Genomic DNA, 22,227 nt, shown 5'->3' on the forward strand with positions numbered 1-22,227 from the left:
CGTTGCAGTCCCAAATGCTTTGTAGCAATTGATCAAATTAAAGTACAAATTCACGGGCTGCACGTGGAACAGTAAACTCAAAGCAAGAGATATCCTTACAGAATTACTGGCTTTTCCATTGCGCTAGAGCCTCTGGCTCAGAATATGTCATGGCTGATCTACTGCTCCTACTGTATATGAAGTGAGAGGTCAGAAGCTAGTTATTAAAAAAGAGGGCAAAAAACCCCAAGGGGTAGTGAGAATTAGAGAACATCAGAGGAAAGGATGGTAGAAAGAAAGATAACAAGAGACCAAGGAGGATATGAAAGAGAACGATGCAGTACCTATATGGTGAGGGGTAGGAATGAGGAAGAGAAGGAACCAGCACAATCAATCAATGAAATTCAGTTCTGGCAAGCTGTAATGGTAATGAGTGAAATAAACTTTGTGGGGTGGCCATAAGGTGATATGTTACAGCTTCTTTAAAATGATTCATAAATAGCAGCAGCTGTGAGAAATGTGCAACTTAATGAAAGCAGTTTATTTTTAAATACTGAGAGTTAGAGTCCATTGGGCATGTCGCACTTGTGCTGGCTTATATTGTTATAAAAAGAGTATGGGAATTACCTTTTTGGGCAAGCCAAGTAGCTCTGTTTTGGTCTGATGACATTATAGACTCATAAGGGTGAACAGAACAGGAGGACTTGTGGCACCTTAGAAACTAGCAAATTTATTTGAGCATAAACTCCTGTTCTTTTTGCAGATACAGACTAATGCAGCTGCTACTCTGAAACTGGTCATAAGGGTGAATGTTTCTAGTTACTATAGGACAGCAGAGAGAAGATAGGGCCCAATAACTAGCATCTCCACTATCCTGCATGCTAGGTTGACCGTTAATTGATGGGTTTTGCTTAATATTGAAACAATGGGGTCCATTTTCTTATAGGTCCAAAGGGGATTTACTCAAGTAACCCCTTGCCCCCAGGAACAGTAATAAACAGTTTCTAGAGTGCACGTGACTCTTCGCACCAGGGTTGGTAATTCTCAAAATAACCTATTAGCATAAAATACATTAATGCAACTCCAGCTCCATGAGATAGGCCTCTCCCCAGAAAGTGCCAGCCCTGTGTATATGTAATGATAACGATATCCTGTAGATTTATATAACCCATTTCACTCCAAGAGATACCACTAGGTTTTCTGCAGGTTCACAAATCACATGCAGAATCCTGCCCTTGATTGAAGGGGCACAACTGCTCTGAAGTCATTTAGATTTGCTTGATTGGATATGAGAGAATAGAACTTGGCTTTCAGTACACAGCACGTAGGAAACGCTTCACCCACTGCCAAAATGCAGCCACAGTCACCACCACCACCACTACAAAGTTAGGGAGGGTGACCATATCCTGTTGAAACTACTAAGGATAATTTCAGATTGACAGAATATATTGTCCTGAATTGGAATTTGGCTGAACAGAAGACTAACAACTTTATTTTGAAAAAAGCACTACAGGATCTTCCATCACAAATGAGCTAGACCTCTGTTTTATGCCTCTTCCACAATATGTTGTGTTTTTATATATTGTATAGTTTAGTACCTGTGTCACCTACATATACATTTGTCCTTTAAAGAGCTGATTTTTTACCTTACTTTGCCAGCGGGTCTCATAAATTACAATCTATTTAGTGATGTGATATCAAATAATTTTACGCTAATGAAACACCTATTTGAGCCAGGATCATCTCTCATCCATGGCAGTCTCTTATCTCTGCAAATTTTCTCCCCATGCTACTGCTGGGAAATTGAATCACAGATTTATCTCAAAAGTACCTCTCTCCCCCATAAGTTTATAATAATGGCAAAGTTTTAAGCCAAGTGCGCAAGCTGAAACGTACATGCCTGTTAGGTGTGCAGAACTCTGTATTGGTGTGTACAAAGCAGGATCTGTGTGTGCCTTTGGTGTTGTGTGAGCACTCGGTTTACACTTTGAATGCAGGGATTTGTCAGCAAACAAGGAGCAGGTGCATTTTTTTGCGCATCTGATATACCTATGGCTCAGTGTTTGACCTGGTCCTTCACGAGTGCTGTTGTTATTTAATAAATCTGTATACATATGAATAAAATGTGACACTAACAACAGGGATTGATAACATTGGTAAAAAAAGACATAATGTGGGCATGGCTTCTTTAAATGTTACTCTTTCAACCTTCAGTACACTTTAGTTCTGACTTGCAGCACCCCAATCGTAGTCTAGGCTTCCTATGAGCAAAGACTGCCAGTGTGGAAGGTGACGTAGACAGATGCCCAAATTCATTTTCACTTCTGATTGAGGACAGGATTGGTACAGCTCCCCAGAAATGAATAACTTACTGTATACCCCTGCTGCACTACTGGGGTATTTTATTTATTTTGGACTTTGTGGCTGGTACCTAAGGCATTTCAGGATGGACTTCTTGCTGCTTATTATTGAGTGTGAAGTCTGGCTTTTATCCCATTCATAAAATCATAGAAGATTAGGGTTGGAAGAGACTTCAGGAGGTCATCTAGTCCAAACCCCTGCGCAAAGCAGGACCAACCCCAACTAAATCATCCCAGCCAGAGCTTTGTCAAGCCAGGCCTCAACAACCTCTAAGGATGGAGATTCCACCACCTCCCTAGGTAACCCATTCCAGTGTTTCACCACCCACCTAGTGAAATAGTTTTTCCTAATATCCAACCTAGACCTCCCCCACTGCAACTTGAGACCATTGCTCCTTGTTCTGTTATCTGCAACCACTGAGAACAGCCTAGCTCCATCCTCTTTGGAAGCCTCTCCCATTCAGGAAGATGAAGACTGCTATCAAATCCCCCCTCACTCTTCTCTTCTGCAGACTAAATAAGCCCAGTTCCCTCAGCCTCTCCTCATAAGTCATGTGCCCCAGCCCCCTAATCATTTTCATTGCCCTCTGCTGGACTCTCTCCAATTTGTTCACAGCCTTTCTGTAGTGGGGGCCCAAAACTGGACGCAGTACTCCAGATGAGGCCTCACCTGTGCCAAATAGAGGGGAATAATCACTTCCCTCGATCTGCTGGCAATGCTCCTACTAATACAGCCCAATATGCCATTAGCCTTCTTGGCAACCAGGGCACACTGTTGACTCATATCCAGTTTCTCATCCACTGTAATCCCCAGGTCCTTTTCTGCAGAACTGCCGCTTAGCCAGTCGGTCCCCAGCCTGTAGCAGTGCATGGAATTTTTCCGTCCTAAGTGCAGGACTCTTCACTTGTCCTTGTTGAACCTCATCAGATTTCTTTTGGCCCGATCCTCCAATTTGTCTAGGTCACTCTGCACCCTATCCCTACCCTCCAGCATATCTACCACTCCCCCCAGTTTAGTGTCATCCATGAACTTGCTGAGGGTGCAATTAATCCCATCATCCAGATCACTGATAAAGATGTTGAACAAAACCGGCCCCAGGACCGACCCCTGGGGCACTCCACTTGTTACCAGATGCCAACTAGACATCGAGCCATTGATCACTACCTGTTGAGCCTGACACTCTAGCCAGCTTTCTATCCACCTTATAGTCCATTCATCCAATCCATACTTTAACTTGCTGGCAAAAATACTGTGGGAGACCTTATCAAAAGCTCTGCTAAAGTCAAGGTATATCACGTCCACCACTTTCCCCATATCCACAGAACCAGTCATCTCATCATAGAAAGCAATCAGATGAATCCATGTTGACTGTTTCTAATCACCTTCCTGTCCTCCAAGTGCTTCAAAATGGATTCCTTTAGGACCTGCTCCATGATTTTTCCAGGGACTGAGGTGATGCTGACTGGTCTGTAGTTCCCCAGATTCTCCTTCTTCCCTTTTTAAAAGATGGGCACTATATTTGCCTTTTTCCAGTAGTCTGGGACCTCCCCCAATCACCACAAGTTTTCAAAGATAATGGCTCTGCAATCACATTAGCCAACTGCTTCAGCACCCTCGGATGCATTGCATCTGGCCTCTTGGACTTGTGTATGTCCAGCTTTTCTAAATAGTCCTTAACCTGTTCTTTCACCGCTGAGAGCTGCTCACCTCCTCCCCATACTGTGCTGCCAGTGCAGCAGTCTGGGACCTGACCTTCTCTGTGAAGACCGAGGAAAAAAAGCATTGAGTACTTCAGCTTTTTCCACATCATCTGTCACTAGGTTGCCTCCCCCATTCAGTGAGGGTCCCACATTTTCCCTGACCTTCTTTTTGTTGCTAACGTACCTGTAGAAACCCTTTTTATTACCCTTCACATGCCTTGCTAGCCACAGCTCCAGTTGTGCTTTGGCCTTCCTGATTACACCCCTGCATGCTCGAGCAATATTTTTATATGCCTCCCTACTCATCTGTCCAAGCTTCCACTTCTTGGAAGCTTCCTTTTTGTGTTTAAGCTCACTGAAGATTTCTCTGTTAAGCCAAGCTGGTCGCCTGCCATATTTGCTATTCTTTTTGCACATCAGGATAGTTTGTTCCTGCTCCTTCAATAAGGCTTCTTTAAAATACAGCCAGCTCTCTTGGACTCCTTTCCCCCCCATATTAGCCTCCCAGTGGATTCTGCCCATCAGTTCCTTGAGGGAGTCAAAGTCTGCTTTTCTGAAGTCCAGGATCCATATTCTGCTGCTCTCCTTTCTTCCTTTTGTCAGGATCCTGAACTCAACCATTTCATGGTCACTGCTGCCCAGGTTGCCATCCCTTACCAATTCTTCCCTGCTTGTGAGCAGCAAGTCGAAAGGAGCATGGCCCCTAGTTGGTTCCTCCAGCACTTGCACCAGGAAGTTGTCCTCAACACTCTCCAAAAACTTCCTGGATTGTCTGTGCACTGCTGTATTGCTGTCCCAGCAGATGTTAGGGTGATTGAAGTCCCCCATTAGAACCAGGGCATGTGATATAGAAACTTCAGTTAGGTGTCCGAAGAATGCCTTGTCTACCTCATCCTACTGGTCTGGTGATCTATAGCAGACGCCCACTACAACATCACCCTTGTTGCTCTCACCTCTAAACTTAACCCAAAGACACTCAACAGGCTTTTCTACAGTTTCATACTGGAACTCTGAGCAATCATACTGCTCTCTTACATATGGTGTAACTCCTCCACCTTTTCTCCCCCGCCTGTGCTTCCTGAACAGTTTATACCCATCCATGACAGTGCTCCAGTCATGTAAGTTACCCAAACAAGTCTCTGTTATTCCAATCACATCATAGTTCCTTGACTGTGCCAGGACTTCCAATTCTTCCTGCTTGTTTCCCAGGCTTCTTGCATTTGTGTACAGGCACCTAAGATAACTAGCCGATGGCCCTACTTTCTCAGTATAAATCAGGAGGCGTCCCCTGTTGCACCCTTCTCCTTGTGTTTCCTCCTGGTATCCCACTTCCCCACTTACCTCCAGGCTTAGGTCTCCATCCCCTGGAGAACCTAGTTTAAAGCCCTCCTCACTAGGTTAGCAAGCCTGACTGCGAAGATGCTTTTCCCTCTCTTCGTTAGGTGGATCCCATCTCTTCCTAGCAATCCTTCTTCCCGGAACAGCATCCCATGGTCGAAGAATCCAAAGCCTTCTTTCCAACACCACCTGCGCATCCACGCATTTTCCTTCACAATCTGATGGTCCCTACCTGGGCCTTTTCCTTCAACAGGGAGGATGGATGAGAACATGACTTGCACCTCAAACTCCTTCATCCTTCTTCCCAGAGCCACGTAGTCTGCAGTGACCCGCTCAAGGTCATTCTTGGCACTCACATGAAGTATCACTGGTGCCCACCTGGAGAAGTAGGAAGGGGTAGCCGTCCAAGGGCTTGATCAGTCTCAGCAGACACTCCATCACATCCTGAATTCTAGCTCCAGGCAAGCAGCACACTTCATGAGTTTCCAGGTCTGGATGGCAGATGGATGACTCTGTGCCCCTCACGAGGGAGTCCCCCACCACCACTCCCCATCTGCTCATCTTGGGAGTAGTGGTCATGGAACCCCCATCCCCAGGACAATGCATCCCATGCCTTCTGGTCGATGGGGTCTCCTTCTTATCCCTTCCCTCAGATGACTCTTCCAAACCATTCTCCACCCTAGTACTTGTGCAGAGAGCCTGATAACTGTTTCTTACCTCTATCTGCATTGGGGTACATGAGTTCTCCTCTTTCTTCTTCTGGAGGTCACATGCCGCAAATTTTCTTCCCCATTCTGCACTGCCCTCTCTGATTCTTCAGCATGCTGTGCCTGACTTCTATCCAGGCACTGACTTCTATCTGTCACAAACACTGACGTCTGTCCAGAAAGTCTTCCTTCTCTCTGATGCAGCGCAGGGTTGATACTTGGGTCTCTAGCCCTTAAACTTCTCTTCCAATATGGAGACCAGCTTGCACTTCATACAGACGAAGTTGCTTCTATCCTCTGGGAGAAAAACAAACATGGCACATCCTGTGCAGCTCACAACAGCTGATCGCTCACTGTCCATATTGTCTTCCTTCTAAGAGCCAAGGCAAACTCTTAGGCAAACTACCTCTGTTGGTGTCCCCTCTGTTTGCCGCTCACTCAGTTTGCATTCCTTACTTCCAGCTACAAATTCCAGGTACATCTGAGGGAATAGAATCCTTTTGTTATCTATAAATTATATAATAAATTACAAATACTGTTTGTCTTCTTACTGGTAGGGATCTTATTTACATTTTACAAAAACTGCTGTATAAAAAGAGCATAGAAAATTAAAGTCCAGATCTTCTGAACACTGAAATTCTACAAATGACTAGAAAGAGCTTACTAAATAAACAAGTGCAGAATATTCACTGTTGAGCATAAAATGAGAAAAAAGTAAAGAACTAGCAACACATAAATAAAACATCTGATTTAAATTTGAACAATTGTTTTGATTTTTTTTAAAACCATGACTTTTATCCACCCTGCTTTAAATAATAATAAAATTATTTTGATTTTCAAACTAGCAGAATGAAAACTAGATACAAGTTTTTTATATTGCATCGGTAAGAGAAATCCTGTCCCATCTCAGTGGTGCAGAAATGCTTGTTATATAAAGAAAACTTCCAGGGTAGAATTTCAGATGTGGTCTCCCTTTTGTGGATGCAGTTTAATTTGTGCCCAGTGTTTTTCAACTTCCATTTCAGCTGTCCACACCTCTACCTGCCTTATTGCTGAACACAAATCCGGTGGTTAGTGATGCAGTTACTCCAATTAGTTCATCTTGCTAATGGAAAAGCATTTGCACAAATGGTACCCTCAAACATGGAATCTGTTCCCCAGGAAAGCTGGAAATATACCCCTTCCATTCAAACCGAGATTGATATCTTAGTATAGTGTAAAATGTCTCAGTGTTCAGTGAGAAGAACAATCATTAGCTTCCTCCTGAATCTTCTGAGGTCGTATCAGTCCTGTGGTTTGTTTCAGTAGAAATCCTCATCAATTTCAATGGGAAGTTTCGTGCTCAAATCAATGGCAGGATTGGGTTATTTTAACATAAGAACAGTCATGACGGGTCAGACCCATGGTCCATCTAGCCCAGTATCCTATCTTCCGACAGTGGCCACTGTCGGTGCTTCAGAGGGAATGAACAGAACAGGTAATCATCAAGTGATCCATCCCCCGTCACCCATTCCCACCTTCTGGCAAACAGAAGCTAGGGACACTTCAGAGCATGGTTTTGCATCCTTGCCCATCCTGGCCACTGGTGGACCTATCCTCCATGAACTTATCCAATTCTTTTTTGAACCCTGTTATAGTCTTGGCCTTCACAACATCTTCTAGCAAAGAGTTCCACAGGTTGACTATGCATTGTATGAAGAAATACTTCCTTCTGTTTGTTTTAAACCTGCTGCCTATTAATTTCATTTGGTGACCCATAGTCCTTGTGTGATATGAATAAGTAAATAACACTTCCTTATTTACTTTTTTCACACTCGTCATGATTTTATAGACCTCTATCATATCCTCCCTTAGTTGTCTCTTTTCCAAGCTGAAAAGTCCCAATCTTATTAATCTCTCCTTATATGGAAGCTGTTCCATACCCCTAATCATTTGTGTTGCCCTTTTCTGTACCTTTTCCAATTCCAATATATCTTTTTTGAGATGGGGCAACTAGAACTGCACACAGTATTCAAGATGTGGGAGTACCATGAATTCATATAAAAGCAATATGATATTTTCTTTCTTATTATCAATCCCTTTCCAATGATATGGGATATATTGGATCTGACTGCATCCCCTTTTGTTGGACAAGACAGCATCCCTTGGTATAAATATGATGAGGTGGGATATTTTTTCTTCTCAAAAGCTTATGATTAGATTGCTAATGATTGTTGCCATGCTCTGGTCAATCTACTGTGACTAGATCCTAATGTAAAAATAAGGCACCTTTCCCCCTTCTCTTTGAAGATGAAAATGAGCCTCCCACACCCTCTTAGTTATGCTTATTTTTTTGCCCAGGAAATTAGCTGCTATTATGTAGCAGCTGTCCATAAAAGGAAATAGAAGTGTGATCAAAGCCCTCACCAGTTACTGTTATCACCTCTTGCTCCTGGGCATTCAAACTGGGTCTTGCATTCCCTGTTCTCAACAGCACTCACAGATGTGCCTGACATCATCTGTCCTGGAACTCTGTGAGAGGAAATTCAAGATCTGCCAGGGAGTCGTTCATATCACGGTTTATTGCAATGTCAGGTTTGTCGAGCCTAGTTATTATGTCTCTCTTCAGCCCAAATCAGACGCAATAATAGACCTGGATGGCTTGTGAAGATGCATGTGAGTTCATTTTCAAATTTGGGCTATTGCAAACCACCTGCTGCTAGTGAAGGCAAAATAAAGTCTCCAAGGATTAAATTAAAAGAACATTATTTCCTAAGAATCCTAAATAATAGTTTGAACACTGCTATTATTCTCTTGGAACACTGCATTTGCTTACAAGTAGTGCTTGGGAATGGCAAAGTGACAGAAAATCTCAGGGGAAGATACGTAGGAGCTGCCATTTACATTCTCAACACTGAGCATGGCCAGGATGGAGCTACAGTTGAGAATTCACGATTTTGGTTTTCTGTCTCAGCGGCAAGAAGCTATGTGCAAGTGGCACTAACAGAAGGTTAGTGCCATCTGTGGCCCAAAAGAGAACTCTGCTTCTGCTTCTCTGAACTGCCCATGCTGAAGTTTCCCTGGCTATGTCCTGAGTGATCATCCCAATTTACAGACACTTCAAGCCCTGTTGCAAAGAGGGGAAAGTCTGCCTCCCTGGCTATGTCTCATGAGATGTGCCTTTTTCCTGGCTATTTCCATAAGAACCTTCATTTTGGAAAATGGTCCTGTCATAAATATAAAGGGAAGGGTAAACCCCTTTGAAATCCCTCCTGGCCAGGGGAAAGCTCCTCTCACCTGTAAAGGGTTAAGAAGCTAAAGGTAACCTCGCTGGCACCTGACCAAAATGACCAATGAGGAGACAAGATACTTTCAAAAGCTGGGAGGAGGGAGAGAAACAAAGGGTCTGTGTCTGTCTGTAGTCGTCTGTATGCTGCGCTTGCCAGGGACAGAACAGGAATGGAGTCTTAGAACTTTTAGTAAGTAATCTAGCTAGGTATGTGTTAGATTATGATTTCTTTAAATGGCTGAGAAAAGAATTGTGCTGAATAGAATAACTATTTCTGTCTGTGTATCTTTTTTGTAACTTAAGGTTTTGCCTAGAGGGGTTCTCTATGTTTTTGAATCTAATTACCCTGTAAGATATATACCATCCTGATTTTACAGGGGGGATTTCTTTATTTCTATTTACTTCTATTTTTTATTAAAAGTCTTCTTGTAAAACACTGAATGCTTTTTCATTGTTCTCAGATCCAAGGGTTTGGGTTTGTGGTCACCTATGCAAATTGGTGAGGCTTTTTATCCAACATTTCCCAGGAAAGGGGGGGTGCAAGTGTTGGGAGGATTGTTCATTGTTCTTAAGATCCAAGGGTCTGGGTCTGTAGTCACCTAGGCAAATTGGTGAGGCTTTTTACCAAAGCTTGTCCAGGAAGTGGGGTGCAAGGTTTTGGGAAGTATTTTGGGGGGAAGGACGCGTCCAAACAGCTCTTCCCCAGTAACCAGTATTAGTTTGGTGGTGGTAGCGGCCTGTCCAAGGTGTAATATTTTGTACCTTGGGGAAGTTTTGACCTAAGCTGGTAAAGATAAGCTTAGGAGGTTTTTCATGCAGGTCCCCACATCTGTACCCTAGAGTTCAGAGTGGGGGAGGAACCTTGACAGGTCCATATGATCATATCTAAAGGGAGTCATGTGACCAAGTCAGAGGGTGGTTGAAATGCTAGCACTGGGATGTGGAACCTCCCGCTCCAAGAAACAAATCCCAGGTTTATAACTGTGGCCATGTCCTTTAGCTGTGTGTACATTTTATGCAGCATCTGATGCTCAGTCCCTGTGTAGTACAAAGGCAATGGCTATAATATCGTTCTGTGTGGGTGATGTGGTAAAGCCTTGCAGGAATTCCTTTAAGAAAACCACCAGAAGGTTTGTATGATGTAGTTACTGAAGACTGGTATCACACTGTTATTAATCCAGCAGTAGGAGAAACCACCCTATATACTTTCTATTTAAATATCCTACAAGACTGAGTTCTGCATTTCATCTGGTCTTTCTCAAGGGCATGTGTGTGTGAAATCCTCACAGACCCTGCACTGCAGGGGAACATCGCTTTCCCTATAAATATGCCGCCAGAAGCCAATGCACTTCCCCATCCCTTTTAGGTCCATACTTGCACGAGGAAAATTATTCTTAGCCAGCATAAACCAAAGAGTGCTAATGGTCTCTGCAGAGCTGTGCCTTTTACATAATCGGATCTGCCTTTTCCTCCTTGAGAACAGCTGTTTGGTTGGTTGAGTACTGAATTATGCATCGCCTTTATTTTTGCCCAGCTTTGTCATGTTAAACCACCTGAAGGCATTGGCCACTCTTTTTATAAACACTCTACCACTGTTTATTTTTCAGGCTCTACCCGAGGGGCAGACGGCATCTTGGGATACGGCCAAGGAAGATGAAAACCGCAATAAGAATAGATATGGGAACATCATTTCCTGTAGGTCCAAATTCAAATTAAACTGAGCATACTGTGTGTGTTTGTAAGCGTCTGGGTGGATGTTCGAGAGCCTAAATAAAGAAAAATGGCTGAAAATGCCCAGCCTTTGAACAGTTTGATTAGTTAGTTGCAGGCTAAGCTTCTTGTTGTGATATCTCTCCGTTCCCGCCCCCCCCGCCCCGCCCCAGCATGTTTCAGATTTTGTACTTAAGGGCAAAATCCTGCTGTCAGATTTTCATGATGGACTATGATGCCAATAGCCTGTTCTATCTCTGCATACACAGAGCTTTCAATACCACGAATGGGAGTTCAGTGGGAGACCAGGAATATTAGAGCTGAGATGTGGATTAGAGAACAGAATTTTTCCCTTAGAATAGAGGTTGATAGACTGTAGTCTGTAGAGCACTCACTGGTGGTCTCCAGAGACCTGGTTGCTCACATGAGGTGAGCTCTATTCCTGTTTCCTCCTGAATCACATTGACAGCTAAAATGATGTTAAACACTTCCCGATCTTACCTGCTCAAGTAAGCAATTGGTGTAGTTGCTACAGGGATGTTATGGGATTGTAAATGAGATGGGAGGTGTCTGAGACCCTCTCTCTCTCTCTTAAGATGTGTTCAGCAGCATGGAAGCTATTTTAGAACCCCTGTATTCGATTATTGATATAATAAACCAATCCAGGAACAGAAACGGACACTTTTTGACTGTCCCATTGAAATCAGTTGAGTCATGCTAGCATAAATAAGGGCAAAATTAGGCCCCATGCATTCATACATTCTGCATTGACCAGGGGAAAAATATCTTTCTTGCAAATATAAATAATGGCCTTATAGTTAAGCCACTTGACTCTGCCTCATCAGATTTAGAACTCGTTCTTGATCTGGCACAGATTTCTGGGTGACCTGGGAGAAGTCACTGTCTGTCTGTCTGTCTGCCTTAGATCTCCGTCCATAAAATGGGGCTAATAATACTGCTTATTTCACATCTTTTCTCTGTTTTGACAGTTTAGATTGAGTTCCTACTCTGGAGAATTTACAGTATTTTACTGTGTGTTCATAGGGTGCCTAGCACAATGTGATGTATATAATAATAATAATAATTAATTAATTAGTCAGGATGGGCAAACTGTGCTGGATAAAATAAGCTCTTCCTCTGCCCCAGACACTTGGTCAATACCCAAACCAAATCTTTTAATTTATTTTTAGTTTCAAAAACTTTGACACATTTTGGTTGGTTTGGTTGGAATTTTTTGCTTTTGTTTTTTTGTTTGGTTTGTCTGTGTTCCAGCTGGACATGGTTTAACCTGCATAATCTGATGCAGCAACAGAATTAAACAATGGGTCTGAGCCAAAATCCTGGAACTAGATAGTTTCCATCTGCCTGTAGGGAAGATCTAGATTTGGATCCTAAGTTTATGGCTCAGGCTCATGTCTCAACAGAATGAAATCACTATAACAAACAGAAGAAATGAAAACAGAAACTGAACTAATACTGTAGCATTAGGAGCCTACCTAATTGTGAACTGAGATTCACTAATACATTTTGAATATACAGTAACTCCTCGGTTAATGTTTTAGTTATGTTCCTGAAAAATGTGATGTTAAATGAATCCAATTTTCCCATAAGAATTAATGTAAATGGGGGAGGAGGGGTTGGTTCTAGGGAAATTTTTTTTCACCAGATAAAAAACTACATTTTATATATATATATATACACACACACACACACACACACACACAGAGTATAAGTTTTAAACAAACAATTTAATACTGTACACAGCAATGAAGATTGTGAAGCTCGGTTGAGGTGGTGGAGTCAGAGGGTGGGATATTTCCCAGGGAATGCCTTACTACTAAATAATGAACTAGCATTCGTCTGAGCCCTCAAGGGCTAACACACTGTTGTTAATGTAGCCTCAGATTCTACAAGACAGCATGAATGGAGGGAGGGGAGACAGCATGGCAGACAGAGACACACACCCTGCGTGTGGGAGGGAGAGAGAGAGATTTGCATTGCCCCTTTAAGTACACTGACCCCATTCTAGTGCATTGCCTTTAAAAAAATCAGGAAGGTGAGACAGCAGCTGTGCCCGCAAGCTCTCTCCATCCTGAGCCTTGTCGTGTCCCCCCCCCCGCTCTATGGAGAAGGGGTAAGCCGGGTGCAGGAGCAGGGGGGAGGGGGACACCCTGACAGCCCCCTCTTCTCCCCCCTTTTCCCCCGCACAGCAAGCAGGAGGCTCACAGGAGCAGCCCCAAGGCAGGGGGCAGGAGCAACACACGGCAGTGGGGGGAGGTACAGCTGAACTGCCACCAATTGGTAGCCTGCTGGGCGGCTGCCGCAGAGGGAACTTAGGGGAGCGGGGAGCTGATGGGGGGCTGCCCGTCGACCCTGGTTCCAAGCCCACCCCCACCCCCCGCCAGCTCACTCCAACAGGCTGCTCTTCCTGCAAGCAGTGGACAAAGCAGGCGGCTGCCAAACGACGTTCTAAGGGAGCATTGCGCAACTTGAAACGAGCGTGTTCCCTAATTGATCAGCACCGTAACAATGAAACAACGTTAAGTGGGACGACTTTAAGTGAGGGGTTACTGTAATTTATTTTCCAGCTTCCATATCTGTGGCACCAATGATATAAAAACAACAACTCAAGCCACAGGCTGTTGGGCATGGTGTAGAATGGTTTAGAAACTTTTTGATCTAGAGGAATAATTATGGGATTGAAAGTAAATCAGGAATTCCTTATTTAAAATCCCAGTTTTGCAACTGATTTACTCTGTGGCATTGGGCAGGTCACTTAACCTCCTTGCTTCTGTTTCTCCATGTGTAAAATGGAGATGGTAGAACTAGAATAAATACTTGTCCAGTGTTTTTGAAGAAGAAAGTGCCACTGTATTTATGAGTGATGTATGTAATGAGGAAAATATGTAAGGCAATTTTTTCCGGTAGTTTTGAGTAAGCAGAGGACATGACTGAAGATGGAAGACAGAGGCTGTAGTTACTGTCCAATTTAGGACTCGAGATATCAGCAACAAGTGCAGCACATGGGAAAAAAACACATAGTGAAATCAAACAAGGTGAATGGGAAATGACACAGTGGGGAAATGTTCATAATGCTGCATGCTTGAAGTTAATTACTTGAGATTGTTAAATACATTCAAATGGAATTAGTTAACCAAAGATTAACTATCCGAGATTACAGAGTAGCAGCCATATTAGTCTGTATTCGCAAAAAGAAAAGGAGTACTTGTGGCACCTTAGAGACTAACCAATTTATTTGAGCATGAGCTTTTGTGAGCTACAGCTCATGCTCAAATAAATTGGTTAGTCTCTAAGGTGCCACAAGTACTCCTTTTCTTTATCCGAGATTAGTAGAGCACTATACAGAATACAGAAATAATAGATACATTCTGACCTTTTGATATATGGTAAAAACCTGGCCTCTGTGTCTCTCTCCTCTGTAAATGATGAGACTCAAGCAGTTAGCACTCGCCGAGCTAACTTTCAAATCCTTTGTCTTTTATGGAGCGTGAGACAGAGAAACTCCTTTTTGTAAGGGAAAATTGCTTTCCCGCAATTAATTTCACTGTGTGTCTTGTTTTGACATTTTTGTTTTACCTAATTACTTATGACAGGTTTCAGAGTAACAGCCGTGTTAGTCTGTATTCGCAAAAAGAAAAGGAGGACTTGTGGCACCTTAGAGACTAACCAATTTATTAGAGCATAAGCTTTCGTGAAGTGAGCTGTAGCTCACGAAAGCTTATGCTCTAATAAATTGGTTAGTCTCTAAGGTGCCACAAGTCCTCCTTTTCTTTTTGCTAATTACTTATGGAATTTCTTTTATGGAATTTTTAGGTTAGATGATCAATAAACTAAATGGAATTCTAATCTGATCATTATTACTGACAGCTGTTACAACCAGAAGTTTTACTGAGTTAAAAACATTTTTCAATAGGTCATTGTTTCATCCATTACAGAACCCATCTGTAATAACAATTATTCCTTATCAATCACACAGTCCATTACAGAAAACATCTGCCATAAGATGAATCCCTTATCAGACACACTGTTTTGTTTATAACTTACTTCTGTAGATACTTTTTTAACAGTTTGATGGGTCCTGTCCCTAGACATGTATAATCCCACAGATTTGGAGGCACCAACCATAATGAAGTACAGCTCAATACTTGATCACATAAAGTTCCTGAATCCAGGTCTTTTACAGGTCAAGAACCAACACTCTGGCCTTAGAATTCAAACACACACTTTTCTAATATCATAAAGAGTCTGGAAGAATAGTTAACATGTGAAAGAGTTTAATCTGCAATAAAAAGAGGATTTAAGGGGTTAATATTTATTAACAGGTACTAACAACTAGGATGAATTGTTGTCTGACAAAGTGTTATGCTGCCTTTTGGCTACAAATATAAATACAATAGGAATCAAGAGAGAGGAGCTGATGTTCTTGAATATGGAAATGCAAAATGTAATCAAAGCTAAGAAAGAGGTGTTTGCAAGGTCTAAAACACCGTAATACAAGTTCAGGTCCAGAGGCAGATAGGAAAGATGAGGCAGAGAGGGTGAAAAGGTATAGATAAGAAAAGTGGAGGTAGAGAAGGAGAGGAAGGATGCACACGAGCTTAAGATAAATAACAAGATTGAGTTTTTTCCCCTCAAATACATATTGAATCAAGAGTGCAGAGGAGGAGACAATAGACCTTCTAAGAGACAGGAAGGAGAGTTTAGTAACGGAAGGGATAGGAACAGATAAATGGAATGAAATTCTTTGCCTCATAATTTCCTAGGTGTCTCAGGATGGATACCATTAAAGGGAAAGAAAGTGCCCAGGGAAGAAAGGAGATATCTGAAGAGCCTATGGGCCTGTTCCAACATCCATTGAAATCAGTGGAAGTCTTTGCAGTGACTTGAAGGACTGAACATTGGATCAGGTCTTATACTTGTCCCTCCTTTGCAAAAATGCCTGGAGAGGAACCAAAAAAAAAAATCAAAATTTTGACTCCAGTGGTGTCTACATAATTTCCCATCAGGGACACGGGACCAGGAGAGTATGCACTAGCCAGGAGGCCATACCAGAAATAAAGCAGAATTCAGGTATCAAAAGGTATCTTTTCTCCCAGACTCAGGGGTCCTGGACAGCAGTATAGGATCCCCTTCCTTTCTATTCTTGAGCCCACACCAGGAGTCCTGGTGCTATTAGCTGGACTCTGTGATCTCTCTGAGTGGGACTCTCAAAGCACATAGCAGGAGTTAATGATGCTTCCAACAGTTCCAACTCCAGTATTTGCTGGGGCTTTATTCTCCAGCCACAGAAAATGAGTAGTTCTCATTGATGTCAGTGGGACTTATCCATATGCTGGTTTGGGAGAATCAGGCCCCTGGGAGAGAAGGAAAGGGATGTTCACCACATAGTGTGGCTTCTCTGTTGGTCTTGTCAGCCTGACTGATGATTGATTTCATTGGGAATTATGCCTAAGTGAAGGCAAGAGGATCAGGCTCAGAGAAATGACAGCAGACCTGGAAATAGAACCCAGGAGTCCAAGGGTCAGTCCTAGGACCAATTCTATTCAACTTATTCATAAATTATCTGGAGAAAGGGGTAAACAGTGAAGTGGCAAAGTTTGCAGATGATATTAAACTCCTCAAGATAGTTAAGACCAAAGCAGACTGTGAAGAACTTCAAAAAGATCTCACAAACTAAGTGATTGGGGATCAAAATGGCAAATGAAATGTAATGTGGATAAATGTAAAGTAATGCACATTGGAAAAAATAACCCTAACTATACATACAATATGATGGGGGCTAATTTAGCTACAACTAATCAGGAGAAAGATCTTGGAGTCATCATGGATAGTTCTCTGAAGACGTTCACGCAGTGTGCAGCCGCAGTCAAAAAAGAATACGGGATGTTAGGGATAAAAAAGGGATAAAGAATAAGATGGAGAATATCTTATTGCCCTTATATAAATCCATGGTACACCCACATCTTGAATACTGTGTACAGATGTGGTCCCCTCATCTCAAAAAAGATATACTGGTATTAGAAAAGGTTCAGAAAAGGGCAACTAAAATGATTAGGGGTTTGGAACAGGTCCCATATGAGGAGAGATTAAAGAGGCTAGGACTTTTCAGCTTGGAAAAGAGGAGACTAAGGGGGGATATGATAGAGGTATATAAAATCATGAGTGGTGTGGAGAAAGTGAATAAGGAAAAGTTATTTACTTGTTCCCATAATATAAGAACTAGGGGCCACCAAATGAAAATAGTGGGCAGCAGGTTTAAAACAAATAAAAGGAAGTTCTTCTTCACTCAGTGCACAGTCAACCTGTGGAACTCCTTGCCTGAGGAAGTTGTGAAGACTAGGACTATAACAGGGTTTAACAGAGAACTGGATAAATTCATGGAGGTTCAGTCCATTAATGGCTATTAGCCAGGCTGGGTAAGGAATGGTGTCCCTAGCCTCTGTTTGTCAGAGGGTGGAGATGGATGGCAGGAGAGAGATCACTAGATCATTACCTGTTCGGTTCACTGCCACTGGGGCACCTGGCATTGGCCATTGTCGGTAGACAGGATACTGGGCTGGATGGTCCTTTGGTCTGACCCAGTATTGTCATTCTTATGTTCTTATGACTCCCTAAAGGCCAATCATGAGAAGGAGATATGTCCTTATTGGGTACATGCCACAAAATTCTGAGCAGGCAAGATATCTTGGGAAATGGTGAATAAAACCACTGCACCTTTAACAAACTGCGTAATTGTGGTTCAAATGCAATTGCTGGCAAGAGCCAGAGTCTGCACTGATTAGTTTTACCATTTTATTTATTAAAAGGCTACAGCTGCCAATTAACATGTTTTGCTAAATATTTCTATTACTGTTTCACCGCTCCTGAAACAGGAACCACAAGTCCCCATGGGAAGGGCATTGAAGGGCTTTCTGATTTTGCTGTAATTTCTGTAAGTGCCTCTCTTGTAACCTCTCGCAGTAGCACCGCTCCATGAATCACAGAACATCTTATCCTTATACCCCTTTGGGTAACGATACAGTACAAGAAGAAAAGGAGTACTTGTGGCACCTTAGAGACGAACCAATTTATTTGAGCATAAGCTTTCGTGAGCTACAGCTCACTGCATCCGATGAAGTGAGCTGTAGCTCACGAAAGCTTATGCTCAAATAAATTGGTTAGTCTCTAAGGTGCCACAAGTCCTCCTTTTCTTTTTGCCAATACAGACTAACACGGCTGTTACTCTGATACAGTACAAGGATTATCTTTCCCAGCTCACTCCTCCTTCTCAGCATTGTGTTAAAACAGGGCACTAACCTCTCTGTGCAGATACCAGTAGGTCTTTCTCCCAGTCCCAACTCTTGCAGCTGCAAACAGCCCAAACTGCAGTGGTAGAGGTCAAGTTCCACCGCACATGGGGGAAAGATACAGGGATTCAGCACAGTGGGTCCTAATTCCCTTGAGTGTTGTGAAGCTCTGCTTTGTGGGGCTCCCTGCAACCCAGTACACAGAGGTGTTTTGTGGGGAGCTGCGGGAGTTGAGTGGAGTTGGGGTCATGTCTTCAAAACCACACAGATCCTTCAGTTTTCCTGCTGGGGAGGTGGTATGTGTCGTCTGTGTGGGAATGACTTCAGCCTTGAGGTTTCCCAGTGCTGTGGGAGGTATCCTAGCAGAACTCAGTACAGTGCCAAGATACGTGGGCTGTGTGTCTGGGTTTAGGATTTAGCCTTTAATGTAAAGATCTGAAAAATAAAGCAAAGATTGGGGGACAAAAGAAGAGTCCTCTTTGTAGACCAGGGACCAGTGAGGAAGGAGGAATCTGTTTGCCTGAATATGGACAAATAAAAATGTGCTTTGGGTGAAACTATTTGGAATCATTTTGAGACCTGGATTTTTAGTCCTCCAAAATGTTTGGGGGTGTCTGGTGTTGAGGTTTTGGTTTATCCCATTATATAGATAAAAAAATCACAGCAACTGTTATTGGACTTTTGGTCCAGATTTTCACTGGATCTCCCCCCAGCCATTCAAAGTCAGGGATGCTGAGATCGGAGACCACCCCTGGGTGGTGGGGATAGTCTGACGAGACTGCCTACAATGGCATGTAGCCAATCTGCCACAGCTAGCAGCAAATATCTCCAACGCTTGGTGATGGGATCCGAGATGGGGAGGGCTCTGAATTACTACAGCAAATTTTCTCCAATGTTTCTGTCTGGTGTGTCTTGCCCACATGCTCAGGGTCAATTGATTGCCATATTTGGGGTTGTGAAGGAATTTCCCCCTGGGTCAGATTGGCAGAGAGACTCGGGCTTTTTTTTTTTTTTTGCCTTTCTGTGCAGCCTGGGGCATAGGTCACTTGCAGGTTTAAACTACTGTACAGGTGGATTCTCTGTAACTTGAAATCTTTAAACCATGATCTGAGGACTTCGGTAACTCAGCCAGAGATTAGGAGTCGATTACAGGAGTGGGAGGGTGAGGTTCTGTGGCCTGCAAGTGCAGGAGGTCAGACTAGATGATCATGATGGTGCCTTCTGGCCTGATAGTCTACGACAGCACAACAAGTCTTTCCCTCTCCTTTTCCCCTGGGCTGAACACTGTCCCCACTTGATATAACCCAGCATGGAGTGGGATGCCTTCTGTCAAAGGGAAGTGCTGTTCCTGGTACCCAGGGAGTAATTACAGCTGAGTCAGCCAGAATTCTCCCAGGACTCCTGCTGCAGTGCAGTCCCTCCAGCCTCCAAAACAGACCAGGACTTCAAAGTCACAATTTGGTCCATAGAAATAGAAAATACAGAACAGAAGGCAAAGAGAATCCTACAGGGAAACTAATTTTTTAAAAAAGAGATGTCTTGAAATATCCTTTGGGACGGAGAAGATTGTGAGGGAACATCACTGAAATATATAAAATTATGGAAAGTGCAGAAAGGACAGCTTCTGCAAAGGCATTTGAGCTACTGTCAAAGAGCACAAATGAAGCATAAATAATTCAGTCAGAATTTTCTTACGTGGAGAAAAATATAGACTTGAGTCGGTACCATGGAGAGCAACACAGCTCATAAAAATAAAAAGTATGTGTCAGGGATGGGTACAGAATAAAAACCCTTTTAAATCCAAGAAGGGGTGAGCTTAGTTTATGTTCCTGACTTCCTCACTGAACAACATTCTGTTCCTGGCTGCTGTCTTCACCTCATTGAAAATATTGCCCCATGCCTCTGTACAGCTTCCACTTCATGGGATAACTCTAGTGTCAAAACGAGATGTGGAAATAATCACACCGACAGTCACAATTATTCAAAAATGGGAATTTTGACACAAGTGTGAAATGATGAATTTGGTGTTCCAGAATGGAACTATTTTCTGTGAAATCCTTCTCAGTTTGGACTTGGTAGTAAAACTGGTTTACAGCCAATTTTTTGTAATTTTTTCTAGTTATGTTAATTCACAAGGGTAGAAGATGATATGGCAAAATCAAATGATAAAAAATGTCATTACAATGTTTCAGCAGTTTCTCACAGCCCTGGATTTTGTAGGCATGAGCTTGCTCTTAAGCAGATGCTCCCACTCATGCTAAAATGTGTGGTGATTTTGTGATGTGAAATGAATTCACCCACACTCTGATTTGAACTTGAGCTTAGCTTGCCAGAGATTAGAGGCTTTTAAGATAGTGTGGTCCAGTAATGGAAAGTTCTAAGAATCAGGAGACCCAGGTTCTAACCTCATCTCTAGTACAGACCTGTTGTGTGATCTTGGGCAGGTTACCTCATCTCTGTGTGTCTGAGTTTCCCCATTTAAAAGAAAAGATCTTTCTAAGAATCGTTCTTAGAATCGTTCTAAGAATCGTTCCTGATTCTTAGAATCGTTCTAAGAATCAGGAGACCCAGGTTCTAACCTCATCTCTAGTACAGACCTGTTGTGTGATCTTGGGCAGGTTACCTCATCTCTGTGTGTCTGAGTTTCCCCATTTAAAAGAAAAGATATTTGCCTTCCTTTGTAAAGCATTTAAAAATCTATAGATGCTTTATGAGAACACTAGTATTACTCTTAGTGCATTAATGTATCTTGTCTCTGACAGCGGCCCGCACCAGTTGCTCCAGAGAAAGGTGGAAGAATCCTCAAGTGCAAAATTCGGGAATAATCTGCCCATGGAGAAGTTTGTTTGTAACTTCAGGCAGAGATTGGTTTATGCAGTTTTTTACCCTATCTAAAGTAACTGAATACTGCTAAACTCTTGGCCTCAGTGTGGTCTTGTTGCAATGAGTTATATAGGTTCATTGTGCTGTGTACATTCCCATGTAAACAGAATGTTCCTTGGTATCAGTTTTAAATTTTGTATTCTTCAGTTCTATTGAAAATTGAAAAATTTGTTTCTTGAGAGAGACAAGGTGGGTGAGGTAAAAAAATTGGTTTCTTGAGATAGACAAGGTGGGTGAAGTAAGATCAACTTCTCCTGGTGGAAGGGACAAGCTTTCAAGCTTCACAGAGCTCTTCTCCATATGATGAGAGAGGTAAATAGGAGTGACTGTTTTACCATCTTTATATTCAGTATTTTGAATACCTCTGTTGTGACCTCATTTATTTTTCTCTTCTGTAACAATCCTAATCTCAACTCTCACCTCAGTTTCCCTAGTCCTGTCAATCCTTGGCCCCTCTTCTGAGCAGACCAGGAAAGCTACCATTTAGTTCTAAGCGTGGTGTTGGCTTTTGTGATCTGGACACTTCCCTATGGCCTGGGCTATGCTGGTGCGGGGGGGAGGGGAGTGTTCGAACAAAGATACGCAACTTCCGCTATGCTATTCGCATAGCTGAAGTCAAAGTATCTTAGTTCAAGTTACCTGGCCATCCTCACAGCAGTGAGTTGACCGCGGCGGCTCCCCCATCAACTCCACTTACTCCTTCTGCCAAGGTGGAGTACAGGCATTGATTCGGGGATCGATTTATCACATCTAGATGAGACGCAATAAACCAATCCCCGATAGATCGATCACTACCTGGCAAGTAGTGAAGACATACCCTAAGAGGATGAAGGCTGAGATCCAGAAAATGAAGAATGTTCATGTTATGTGTAAATCTCATAACAGATTATATTAACTTCAGTGAATAATAAATGCCTACTATAAATAAAAGGTAACCACAGGATGTAAAGGTAACACCTTAAATACCAAAAGGA

The 22,227-nt window shown here is 42.7% G+C and overlaps 1 protein-coding gene across 2 annotated transcripts in view; it reads left to right on the forward strand.

The window, feature by feature from the left end:
• PTPRT (protein tyrosine phosphatase receptor type T) overlaps nucleotides 1–22,227 on the forward strand; it is a 734,376-nt gene that overhangs the window by 683,905 nt on the left and 28,244 nt on the right. For both annotated transcript variants that reach the window (XM_073309805.1, XM_073309804.1), the window contains one exon: nucleotides 10,961–11,048. In XM_073309805.1, coding sequence (XP_073165906.1) covers nucleotides 10,961–11,048 — 88 coding nt within the window. The remainder of the gene's footprint in view (nucleotides 1–10,960; nucleotides 11,049–22,227) is intronic.

The sequence above is a fragment of the Lepidochelys kempii genome, chromosome 13 (genome assembly GCF_965140265.1).
Source record: "Lepidochelys kempii isolate rLepKem1 chromosome 13, rLepKem1.hap2, whole genome shotgun sequence".
NCBI classification, from domain to species: Eukaryota; Metazoa; Chordata; order Testudines; family Cheloniidae; genus Lepidochelys; species Lepidochelys kempii.